This window comes from Theobroma cacao, chromosome 5, assembly GCF_000208745.1.
Source record: "Theobroma cacao cultivar B97-61/B2 chromosome 5, Criollo_cocoa_genome_V2, whole genome shotgun sequence".
Lineage (NCBI taxonomy): Eukaryota > Viridiplantae > Streptophyta > Magnoliopsida > Malvales > Malvaceae > Theobroma > Theobroma cacao.
The window spans coordinates 35,629,176-35,642,016 of NC_030854.1; the positions used below are offsets into that span (position 1 = coordinate 35,629,176).

The window sequence follows — 12,841 nt, forward strand, 5'->3', positions numbered from 1 at the left end:
AATAGCATTAGATAACAAATCACATAATGTGACATAAAATCTATAAATATTATTTTAATTAATGTTAATTAATCAATTGTTAATAAAAAATTTTATTTAAATTAAAATAAAAAATATTAATTTAATTAAACATGATAAAAAATAAAAATTTATTATATTTATTTAAATTGTTTAAAACAAATTAAGAGAATTATAGCTTAGAAAAAAAAACCTAGTAGAGGTGAAGAGGACAAAAAAGACATGCTATTGTAGGAGTGAGGGCCCAAAGTGGTTAAGATTTGTTAGGATTTGTTGAAATGTATAAGAATAATGCTTCACACTTTCTTTCCTACCTTTTTGGGTTATACTTTCGAAACAATTTTATATGATCTTAGCTAGCTTTGAGGTCAAGCATGGATCAGATTTCGTTTCCATTAAGGAAAAATTGGGCTGCCACTAATTGAGTAGATGTGTGATTCAAGCAAAAAACAAGGAAACAGAATAATTAGAGCATGCTTGTATTCTTTTTATTGGATTAAGTCTAACAAACAGCCTGGTTGACTTCAGAGTTAGCTGAGGCCACGATTTAAATGTAAGAGTTTACAAAGAAATGGTGGCAATATGCACAGGGTATTCACCTTCAACATGGCTGCACGTATATTTGCTTAGATTGGCAGGTGAAATTAGTGGGAAGAATACAGTTATGAACAAAATATTGAAATAATTTACAGTTACAATATGCTCTGAATTTTGCAGCAATGGAAATGTTAGCTGGCTGCAAATCCAAATAAGGAATGCTTGATTATGATGCTAGTTAGAACTATACAACATGAGAATTGGATTATACACCTGCTGCTATGATGATGATGATGTTGTTGAGGATGATGATGATGATGTTGTTGAGGATGATGATGATGATGACACATCACCACCAGCAGTGTCAACTGTCTGTCTGGCAGAAATAACCCGGTCAAGGGTTTGGTCAGGGACTGCAATTCCAGCAGTCTCCAGGTCTGCAACAATTGCAATGGCTGCGTCTAGTTCTCCAAGGTCAACGCATATCGAGATTACTTCATCATAGAGGGGACTGCATACAAGAAACAAAATTAGATGGAAAGCTAATCTAAATGAAACCAACCATGTAATACAGTCTCATGAAAGTGATTTGAAAAATCTGGTAGAGCTCTGAGTCAGACTTTTGTGCACAGCCTAAGTAGTACCATCCAGTTTCATTTCTAGATTCTTCAATTATACAAGTTTGAAAGACAATTAAAGAACTCAATAGCTTATTCCCAGCACTTGTGCCGAACACCCTCAGCCCCCCTTTAGAAGAGGGAAAAAAAATGAAGCCTAATATGTAAGCCGTCACCTTAATTAATCAGATATTGGACCATGACATACCTCCCAAAGACAAAACCAAGACTGTGTGCCGTCTGCAAGATCTTCAAGAAGGCTGAAGGCATAGGAGCCTTTATAGCTGCACGCAGAATCATAGCACAATCCCCAACAGTGGGTGTTCCACCCAATTCTATAACCTGAAAAATTATATATATATTAAATTTCATCAGTTAATGTGAGCACATACAGATGCCAACACTTGGGGGCATGATAATTATCCAGCATGGGAAAAAAATTGCAACATGTCAATGCAATTTCATGTGCTGCCTGATCTAAAAGAAGCAGGAAATTTTAACCAATGTAGAAGTGAATATATTATTAGGCTGCCATGAAACAGGAGAAAAACTTTATGATGTGATAGAACATGTCCATCAAAGCAGAATTTTTGTTTACAAAATTGAGATAGATGTAGATGAACAGAGAAATGAGTACAAACAAGGAGAAGAAACTACAAGATACGACTATTGAGGACCTAAGTAAGCAGGAAATAAGAACAAACCTTCTGCATTACTTGAATAGCCAACTCAACTTCCCATTCCTGTGACCATTTTCGAGGAGGTTTATTTTTCAGTTCTTTCTCCCACGTCCAACCCCAAGCATCGGCTATTGTGTACATGTCTTCTACATCAAACACCTTCCTCTCTCTGAGCTCCTGAAATGCTTCAAAAATATCCTCAGGAAACCAATCGTCATCATCATCATCCTGCATCCACAAGCAAAAAGAGATGCATCTCTAGCAGCAAGCATAAATATATATAGGAGATGAATGTCTCAAGAATTCTTTGATAAAAAAAGGCAAATTTTGACTGTCACCACACATCAGTTTATGCAGTAGGCAACAGATGGATTTTCTTGAAATATATTGCATTTGCAACATCCTGGGCACTAAGACAAGTCATAAGAAATCATAGCAACATTATATTTCCCACCTCTACTGAAACTCGAGAAGACCTTCTTCGTGATTTTTTGGATCTAGTGGTTGTTTGGTCAGAGTCTTTCAACAATTGAACCCCAATCATCTGAAGAGGCTTCTTAGCTTCAACTTCCTTATCCTTAATCCTGTCTCCTTCTTGGCTTTCAGCTTGTTCTCCTTCCTCCTCTTCATCAGCTTCTTCATCTTCAATATCCTTTGCAGCGTCTTCTACAACATCGCCATCATCCAGCTCATCATCTGCAGGTTCTGATTCACCCTCATCGATAGGCTTCACATGATCAACATTCAAGTGTTCTCCAAGAAAGCGGCGTTTCCAGAACTCTGTATTTCCTTCTTCCAACTTGATCCGTGAAATTAGCTCATCTACCTCCTCATCAACCTGCAAGAGATATGCAATTGAAAAAAAAATATTGAATGCATAAATTAAAATGCTAGAATGAAAAATTCAATATGCAAACGATATGGTTTTGTGAATACAAAATATATTAATAAATTACAACCTCTTCCTCTTCCTCCTCCACAGGAGGAACCCAAAGAGGCCGACCACGTGAGCGGTTTATTCTCCTCGCTTTTTGCACACGCTGGTAAAGAACATTTCTTGTTCCGTCAATTGGTAGACCTTGTGCCTCAAGCTCTTCCTTTAGCTCAGATACTATCATCTTACTAGCGGCCTTGGGTTTTAAAACATTCTGGTCAGGACCTTTTATTATTTTCTTTAACCTCTCCGAGACTCTCACATAGTCCGATTCAGATGCACCACCAAGAGCTGCAAGTCCTTCATTCTGCAAGGTTTTCAAAAGCTTCCGGTGGTGCAACTTCCAGTCCTCAAGACATCTTTGCTTGAAGGAGGTTTCCATAGGGTTTGAATATATAAATCCAGCAGCATCAGGATCTAGAGGAGTTTTTCCCCTCCGAGGCACCCATCGCTTGCGCTCACCAGTAAGCCCACCCTCTTCAATGTACCTGGTTTCAAAGACAGTAAGTATTAAGAAAATCACCAAATCATCAATCATCGATTTATTGACAGTCTGAATTGTAAAGCATTATAGAAAATTTTCGGGCAATTAAGGTATGCCACAATGTATTAAGTGAATGATACATAGGAGTCGATTAATTTTGAAATTGAACAGAAGCAAAACGGTTCAATAAAACCATGCTTGAAAATTTGACTATTCTGAGGATGATGAAGGTAGCATTCTATGCATTATCCAGCATGAAGTGAGATTTAAACTTCATTATGTAACTATTACAGTAAAAGCTACATTTCAGTTAAACAATCAATATAAACCAAGCACATAATGTCAAATTCTCTTCATAGCCATTTACGAATAAAGATGGTCAAGCATTAAAGACAACTTCAAATTTAACGTTTAGAAATCTTCCAGTAAGGCACATAAGGCATGAATGGGAAACTATAAATAGATTGTTAAGTTATTGCAGCAGACTTGACTGTTGATAAAAAGGCACACCTAGCAATGTAATCAATCTCATATCCAAGTTCAGCTTCTTCTTGTAGAGGTTCAATCCATGAGCTAACTAGTGTACGGTATTTTCTGCTTAGAATCATAGCTCTTGGAGGAATAGGTTGGTTATCTTTGGCCATAGCTTGCAAAGCCTCTAGCAATTCAACAATTCTTCCTGATCCAAGCATGAGTACAAGGTAATAAACATTAAATCTACAGCCAAGAAAGATTAACTTTATTTGACCATATAGATAACAAAAATACCTAGATACCTTCTCGACATAATGCTCGAAGATACAAAGAAAGTGGATCATCAAAGTTTCCTTCATTTTGCAACACTCTTGTCCCCCCTTCAAACTTCTTTAGAGCACGAAAGTGCCGAATAGCTTCCTTTACAACACAGTACTTCGTAAAGCACTCCACTAACAGCCTGAACATGTGAGCATGACATCATCTATCATGGACAAAAATGAAAATAGTAGAAAAAAAGAAAAGGGAGGCAGTACACTATGAAAGTTGCAATTGATCAAGACTGTAAAAAGTGAATGTAAAAGCATCTAGTTGAAGCACATTGCATTAATGAAATTTACTAGAGAAGACAAATAAAGGCTGCTTTCACCTAGAAAAGTATTTTCTAAATTAATCAAGTAAATCAATATTTGAATCTCAGAAGCAACCAAGGAATCACTTTCAAGTAAGGCAGATAATGCATTGTTTCCATGTAAGAACAACAGACCAGTCGTATATCAATCTATATGAAGGGTAATCATGTGTGAACCCCATAATTTAAAGCAAACTTATGTGTAGGAATTTTTCTGGCAGCAAGGGTATCCTTCCTAAGTTGAAATCAAAATAAACAACACAACTTATTAACAAAATGCAACAAGAGATAACTTTTGACAATCAATGCATTCAACACTACAGCAAACAGGATCAAGAACAAAAACAACAGAAAGGAAATCTTCAGACAAGTTTGGTCCATCAGCCTTCTGCAGCTTACATAATAAGGCTGTGCAACACCTAGAGCAACTCCATAATATTTTTGGGGCAAATTTTATCTGGAGTTGAAAAAAAGAGGTGACAAATGCGTAGCTAAATCACTTAAAAATGGGTTGACAAATCAATTAAATCAAAAGGGAAAGCAGAAAAAGCTAAACAGGCAAAATCTCACAAATGAAACTTATGAGAAGTGTTTAAACAAGCAGCATAAACAATTTTATGCAGTTTCATGGTCATGATCACCTACTTCTTAGGAGCATCCTGAGTTAGCTGAATACTAAGTAATTGGAATTTATGGATAAAATATGACTGATGGTTTGTTCCAAAGTATCTCACACTTTCCACCATGGCAAGGAAAAGGGGGTGAGAAGGGGAAGGGGGAATGCCTCTAATAGGACCAAATCTCACCTTGCTTGAGTGATCAAAGGGTTGTAAGAAATAAAGGAGAGAAATTATTCATGCCACCAAGAAGCAAGGGTTTTTCCATTCTAAACAGCTTAAAATTTGATCAATGACTACACCAAGTTTTCCTGCATGTGAGGAACAAGTTGGGTTGCCATCTACAAACCAAAGATTTAGAGGAATGGCAACAGCAGAAGCTTACACTATGGCTAAATAAACCAGGTTAACAGATGACAAGAGTAAACAAGTAAAACAATCCAATTCCTTTGGACTATTACTCACAATAATTTGCAAGATAAAATGGCACCAAAGGTTACTTTTCTAACTTTTACACAGAAAATAAAGACAATAAGGCATATGCGCCAAGAAAAATGCTTCAAATATTTACCAATAATAGGAAAAAAAGACTTTTGCTTACGCATAGGTTTTCACATTAGGCTGCACACGCTTGTGGTCTTCAACCATCATCCCAAGTAACTCAGCCACATCTTGCACCCTGCAATTCATATCAAAATTCAAAATATTTAGTGATGTAAGGGACTCTATAGCATATACCATTAAGTTATAAGCAACTTAAGAACCACTCAGCATCCCACCAGAAATGGAACTAAAAAGCCATAACTGGATAATTTGGTAAATTTGATTTATGGACTCAACTTAGTAAAGGTTCCTTAATTATGAGTTTAATAACCAATTTCTATGCTATTCAAATTTCCATATGAAAATTATCATTAAATTCTTATACTAAACAAGATGACTGTCAAATAAATAGACTGAAAGCTTTCATGTCTACCAGCAGAAATATTGCCCCAAATAAAGAAAGTGGCATCGCAAGTGATTTGCTAGATAAATTACCTGTCATAAGATTCAGCTCTAGTATATGCTTGAATCACCCAATTATATGTCTCTGTGTCAGGTTTCATATATTCTGTTATCCAAAGACAATAATGTATGTTAGACAAACCTTGAACAATTGAAGCATTTCATGTCCTCAAATGTTGTCAAAGCAACAAAAAGAAGTAACTAAAATAAATGAGAACCTTCTCCATATTCCATGTTCTCAAATGTTGCAAAAGCTATTTCCGGTATCCCACAAGTGGCCTAAATAAAGGAAACAGATGGAAATCAGTATAAACTAGCAGATATCTAACAAAGAGTGGGGAAAGGATTCCAACAAACAGCGACTAATGGAAACCATCAAATACTTAAAGATGCTTTCTTATTGCGCTATCACAATTCCATTCTTTGAAGGATAAAAGTCACTATATGAAAAAGCCATCATCACATTTCCATATAGTTAGCTGGCTCCAAACAAACATTGTAAATTACATACATCAACCAAAACACACACAGTCCCAAAAGTTTGAATGAATGTAAACTACAAAAAAAATCAAATGCAAATAGCTTTTACTCATTATTAGAGCACTGAATTGCAAAACTCAAACTCCATTTGAAGGGTTAACAAAGAAGGTCAAAACACCAAACACACAATCAGAAAACTCACTTGCACACTAAGAAGGCAATTGAAATGAAAAGTTGTTGCCATCCGTCCAGCAGCCTCCATTTCATAGGCAATTTCTAATGCATTAGAATGATCCCCGACTTTACAATCCTCCTCAATCATTAAATCGTACAGCTCATTTGTAGCTCTCAGCCCACCTTTGGCACCCTTCAAAAACACATTGTTGGCATCTTCCATATATTTGTTCCTAACAAGCTCCTCTGTGGAGGGAAACTTCAACAACTAAGAATAAAATTATCGAATATCCAGATAATAACACACATAAAAACACAGTTCATGGTGTTTGTTAAACATTGTACCAACAAGAATAATCCAAGCTTGACGAATATCGTAGTTTAACTTTTCCAGTGCTGCAAGGACTTCCAAGCCTTTGGTTGCAAGGCCTTTAGACCCAAATAGACGAATCATTGAAACAAGCGTTTCATGGAGAGGACGAACACCCACACCCAATTCCCTCCTCAATGCTTGCATCTACATTCCAAATTACCAAAAGTTTGTTCAAAATATTAACCAAAACAAAAACCTGTTTGAGTTAACACTTGCATTCAAATAAATAATTGATTTTTTTATCAAAGAAGAAAATTTTATCAATTCCCACTAAAAAACAAAATTTTTTTAAATCAAAGAATCCAAATTCATGCATTTCTGCCCAAAAAAAGAAAAAAAAAAAAGCCATTTGAGTTTTCAATGCAAAAAGCCAAAAGTCATTCATTTCCACTCAACAAAAAAAAGCATATTTATTGCCGAATTATACCATACCGCGCCTTCAACATCACCATTTAGTACGTGAGCAACGACAAGCCCATGGAACGACCTGGGGCCGGGAGTGAGGCCGGCGGCGATCATGTCGTAAATGACATCGGAGACGCCGGCGACGTCTCGGGACCTGGCTTTCTGCATAAGCTCTTCCATGAAGGTGAGACGGAGCGATTTCTCGAGGGCCGAAACGGCAGCGTTCGAGGAAGAGAGAGTGGCATTGTCTTCGTCTTTCTTCTGTTGGGATTGGCGCTTCTTCCTTCTGGGTGATGGCTTTCGCTTTGGGGCGGATACAGCAGCGTAAACGACGGCGTTTCGGTGGCGGGAGAGAGGGGGAGTCGAAGGGAGGACAGTGTGAGAGAGAAAGAGGGACATTTCTTTTGGGAGGGAATGGATAAGACAGAGAGGGGGAGAGGTTTAAGGAAAGAAATGGGGGGGTTTTTCGATTCGAACGTTGGACAGAGAAAGCAGCACTCTTGGTTTTTTTTTTTTCCCATCGCACTATTTCTTTTTCTATTTTAGATTTTAAACAAGTTTTTTCATAAATTTCGTTTTATATTTTTCTTAGATTAAAATTATTTATTTATTTATTTGGATAATTTTTTTATTATGAAGAAAAATTATTTACGAGTTGAATTTATGAAATTTATGTAAATACCCTTACCTTGCCTTTTTTTATAGTTAAAGAATTCGTCTCTGTTTATATAATAACAAAATCGAAAAATCAAGTGTAATTTTTGAATTAGGTGAAGTTTAATTTTAAGAAAATGATGGTTAAAGGCTGATGAGTGATGATAATTCAAGTAGATATCTTGAAAAAAAAAATTAAAGAGGATTGCAAGGGGATCGTTTGCTATTATTGCTTTTAGTTTATTATTTTTATCTCATTCTTGTTTGAATAATATATGACAAATAATCATGAAATTTTGTTTAATAGTTAGTATAATTTACAGATTTCAAGCTATTATTATATCAATTAAAATGATGAATTTTTCTTACTAAAATAAAAGGTAAAGAAAAAAAATGCATAAAGACAGATAAATTGCAACTTAGCATTTTGAATCATTTGAGAAACGATACTGAAATTAACTATTAAAATAAAAGACATAAATGTATCAGTTAATTTATTTAAGAAAAATAAAAATTCTTCATAAACTAGTAACCAAAGGCCAAAAGCAAATTTACACATATTTAATATTATCTATAACTATATATTAAAGAAAGCTCCTGCAAAGTTCCTAAAGGTCGACAAGTGGTTGCCTACTTGTTTGACACGTGGGTTTCTCAGAAGGTTTCCCTACCTCGGGTTTGGTGATGGGTTTTAGGTTAGGGCCAGCTTGGGCGGAGTGTGTGCTTGCATGATTTTTAGTTAAAGGCCACGTGACCATTTCATTGATTCTCCTCTTCTTTTTCCACTTTCTTCTCTTTCTTCCTTCTTTTCCAATTCTTCCTTCACACGTGTGGTGCATGTGTTTCTTCATCAAATTTTGTGCCCAACTTTTATCCGGAATAGACGCATGTGTGGCCTTAATAAGATGGCATGCTCAGCTTGCTTTTCATGCTTTCATTTCATGTCTGCTGACTTACTTTTCAAATTTGGCAGAGGAGTTTTTCGTTTTTTTTTTTGTTTGGCTACTCCAAAACTTTCCTTTCTTCTCTTTGGGTCTGCATTCTTCATTCTTCGGTTTCTATATTCCTTGTCATTAATTCCTATAATATATCATATATATTAGAACTATTAATAAAGAGTAGGATATTATATATCAAGTAGTGTAAAATAAATCATCATATGATTTATATTTAAAGTGGAAGCATTTTTAAGTTTCTTTTCTTTAATGGATTTAAAAAAATCCTTGCAGTTACACTTCTAATGTCCCAGTTTGCCACAATAATGGCATGTTCCTTTGTCATTGTCATTATCCTTGTTTACTCCACCACTAAGTTTCATACTTATCAAAATTGATGCCTTATCATTCTTATTTTTCTTAAAAAATTTCCTTTTCTTGTTTTTACTTTTCTTAGAAAAGATAAGATGTACAAAGGGTTTTTCCTTTGCAATGATTTTCTTAACTTGTGTGAGCATATTCAATAAACCTGAAAGAGTCACTTTAATCTTGTTCATATTAAAATTCAACACAAATTGTGAATAGCTCTTTGGCAATGAAAAAAGTACAAGGTTTATGCTCAAATTATAATCCATGGTTCAACTCAACTGCTCAAATCGAGTGATATATCCTATCATCTTTAGCACATAAAGTCTTACTGGGTTTCTTCCAGACATTTTACATTTGAATAATTCCTTCGAGATGTCAAATCTCTCTGTGCAATATTCCTTGGTGAGCAATTCTCTAAAGTTTAGGATAATATTCAAGGCATTTATAGCTTCATGTTGCTTTTGAAGATCTGGAGTCATACTAGCCAACATCAAACATGTGGCTTGTTCGAGATCATCCATATGAATTCTATAAACCTCATTTTCCTCATATGTAACATCATCGCTAGGCTTTTCAAGAATAGAATCATGTAAAACATATGCCTTTTCTCTTGTTTCAAAACAATCTTAAGATTGCAAAACCAAACAATGGAATTCAAGCTTGTCAACTTGTTTGCATCAAATATGTTTTTGAGTGACAAATTATTCGCCATAATTGATTTATATCCTCTATAAACCAACATATAAAAGTCGTTAACGCAAATGATGTAATCACAAAGATAAGTTTGTACAATTTTATCAAAATAATAACATTCCACTAATATTTTGAAAAATTCCACTTTTAAACTTCTTAGTGAGCTAGGATCCCTTTCATCTCACCATGATCTTGAGTGACTAAACAAGTCATAATGAAACTAATTAAGTAGGTAACTTCACTTACCAATAATATCTCATACAAATAATATCTCATACAACTCATAGGTCAGTTAGATGACAATTCTTTATCTAAATGTATCATGTACATTTTGCCTAACTTTGCCTCCAATATGATGTGATCAAGTGTGACACATCTGAACAACATAGTACTAATTGTGTAAGATCCACTAATAATTCAAAAGTACTCATGTAAAGGTTTGGCCTTAAATGGCTCAACAAGCCTCCGATTAAAAGAGCAACCCAATTATTTTGTTATATGATAGAAGGCAACTTTATCATACTTAGCACATGACTCAATATATAAATGAAGGATTTAGTTTATCAATTGATTAATTAAGGTCTCGTTGAATTTCCATGACGCCTTTGGATCTCTATCTTCAAGTTACCAAATTTTTTTTTTTATCTAACCATAGTTTTACATCTTGATTTAACTAATTATATTTACATTTGTAATCAAGAAATCTCAAGTTACATTCGATGGGAGTATGATGACAAAAGAATTTTACAACCCAAAAAATAGAGATAAGGGTTCATAAACCTTATTTTAAAAATAAATACTATGAGAAATAAATTTAACCATCCATGGCCTAATCATCTGAGGTCTAAATCTATAACCACCCCCATGCTTTATAATCACAATTAAAAGCACAAAAATAAATGCAAGCTCAATATCACTTTACTATCATATGTATTATTTGAGAAAAAATCAATTAACTTACTTAAAATGCTTGACTCAAATTATTTGGTATAGTTTTATTTCAATTTAATATTTAAGAAATTCTTATTTTCAAAACACTTAAAAGTAAACATTTTACTCCTATTCCTTAAATAGAAATCCATTGAAACAAATTTTCTATTTTAAAACTTTCCATTTCAATTCCTTCCATAGTTAAAACTTATTTTAATTTTGAAAACCTCTTTATTTTAGGTAAGCTTCCTAAAATGTATTTAAGACAACATCTTAATTTCTAACATTTAGAACATGGATTAGTTTTCTAAATTGTATTTTGTTTAAGTTACCTAAATGGTGACTTATCAAATTTTGAAAATTTCTAATAAAATCAAAATTTTTAAGAAAAGTTCAATGATATCACATAATTTTAGCAATCCACGTTAACAATATTGGAAACAATTTCCTTTTCTTTATAAATCACCTAAAATTAAAATAGATGGCATCTAATGCCACTAAATTAGCTACCTGCCCTAGGGAAATTTTAGGCAACAATTGCCGCTCCATTAATAGGTTTAAGTGCACTTAAAACTCCATAAATAATTAGTTAAACTCATGAACAAGGATGTTGAAAACTTTCAGCAACTGTGTTTAACAATTAAATATAAAATTCATGAAAAATTAAGCCACCAAAAACCGATCATAGTTGCCCAAAATTTTGCATTGAAACTTTATTGTTTTGGAACCCAAAAACATAATTTTTTTTATGAACCTTTTCATAACAAATTAAGGGTGGCCGAAATATGCAATAATTTAATTTGATAAAAATAATTTTTAACAATTAAAAAATGCTCATAACATTTACCCACTATTAGCAAAAATAATCGACATACTAGTCTTCAAAACATCTCAAAAATATTCTGTTTTAACCTAACTTCATAAGCCTTTTAGTCCATTCATTAATGCTTCAATTAAATATGATTTGAAACCTTTTAAAACATGTCTTAATAAATTAATTACATGTTTTCCAAACTTAAATTAAAACTGAAAAATAAAATTTTAAAGAAACTCTTCAAAACCAATACATACCAAATCAATGCACAAATCAATTCTATTAATTATCACCAAGAATCATGCATGCAAATTACATGAAAAACATCAAACAAAGGCTTTGATACCACTATTGGGATTCAGCCCCATACTCAAATAGAAAATTGCTTAAAAATTAAAAGCATAACGCAGCGAAAATAAAAACATATACTTAATATAAAGAAATAGCCAAATGCCTTAGGATTAATTGTTTGTGTCTTTCATGCAATATTTTAAGATTAATTATGAACACTCATAATTTCAAGTATCATATACCTAAGAGTCAATTAATTCTAAGATTGCTTGTGATGAAGCAAGAAACCAAAAGCGCTAAATGGGCTTGTCGCAAAAGACAGTTTGAAACCCTTTAGTCGAAATCTTTGTTTATTCACTTTTGAGATTTGTCAAATTTTCAATTACTCAAGTATTTAGCCTTTAACAATAATCTACATAATGATAAAATAAGACCTTCTCAAGGTAGATTTTTTTTTTTTACTTGTGCTAGTAAGTTATATTTTTAACAAAAGACCAAAACAAAGCCTAGTTGAACACTAAATTTTTGTCAGACCAAGAAAACTATTTTTTTTTCTTCCTCTTATGTTTCAGCTAAGAAATGTGGCTTTAGACTTAGTATTTTTATTGGCTAATATAACATATTTATATAGTCAAACTTAGTTGTAATTTTATACACAGCATTTATATTTTTATTCAATTAAGTCCCTATGAACTTAATTAATTTTTCACTTTTTTTGGTTTATTT

The 12,841-nt window shown here is 33.5% G+C and overlaps 1 protein-coding gene across 2 annotated transcripts; it reads right to left on the bottom strand.

The window, feature by feature from the left end:
* Positions 613 to 7,939, bottom strand: LOC18600009. 2 transcript variants are annotated; one of them, XM_007030234.2, is made up of 13 exons: positions 7,457 to 7,939; positions 6,997 to 7,168; positions 6,680 to 6,897; positions 6,216 to 6,276; positions 6,031 to 6,103; positions 5,594 to 5,671; positions 4,047 to 4,204; positions 3,781 to 3,949; positions 2,812 to 3,274; positions 2,307 to 2,690; positions 1,877 to 2,080; positions 1,381 to 1,514; positions 613 to 1,066 (listed from the first exon to the last, which is right to left on the bottom strand). In XM_007030234.2, exons 1-13 carry the CDS (start codon positions 7,826 to 7,828, stop codon positions 835 to 837), a joined length of 2,718 nt encoding a protein of 905 aa, XP_007030296.2. In that variant the 5' UTR covers positions 7,829 to 7,939; the 3' UTR covers positions 613 to 834. The 2 variants fall into 2 exon arrangements, with proteins under 2 accessions (XP_007030296.2, XP_007030297.2); XM_007030235.2 differs by having other exon boundaries at positions 7,452 to 7,745.

Coding starts and splice junctions, on each gene's coding strand:
- LOC18600009 (XM_007030234.2), bottom strand. CDS start 7,828: ATGTCCCTCTTTCTCTCTCACACTGTCCTCCCTTCGACTCCCCCTCTC. Junction 3,950..4,046: donor TCGAGCATTATGTCGAGAAG/GTATCTAGGTAT, acceptor TGCTTGGATCAG/GAAGAATTGTTGAATTGCTA. Junction 2,691..2,811: donor TGGAGGAGGAAGAGGAAGAG/GTTGTAATTTAT, acceptor TATCTCTTGCAG/GTTGATGAGGAGGTAGATGA.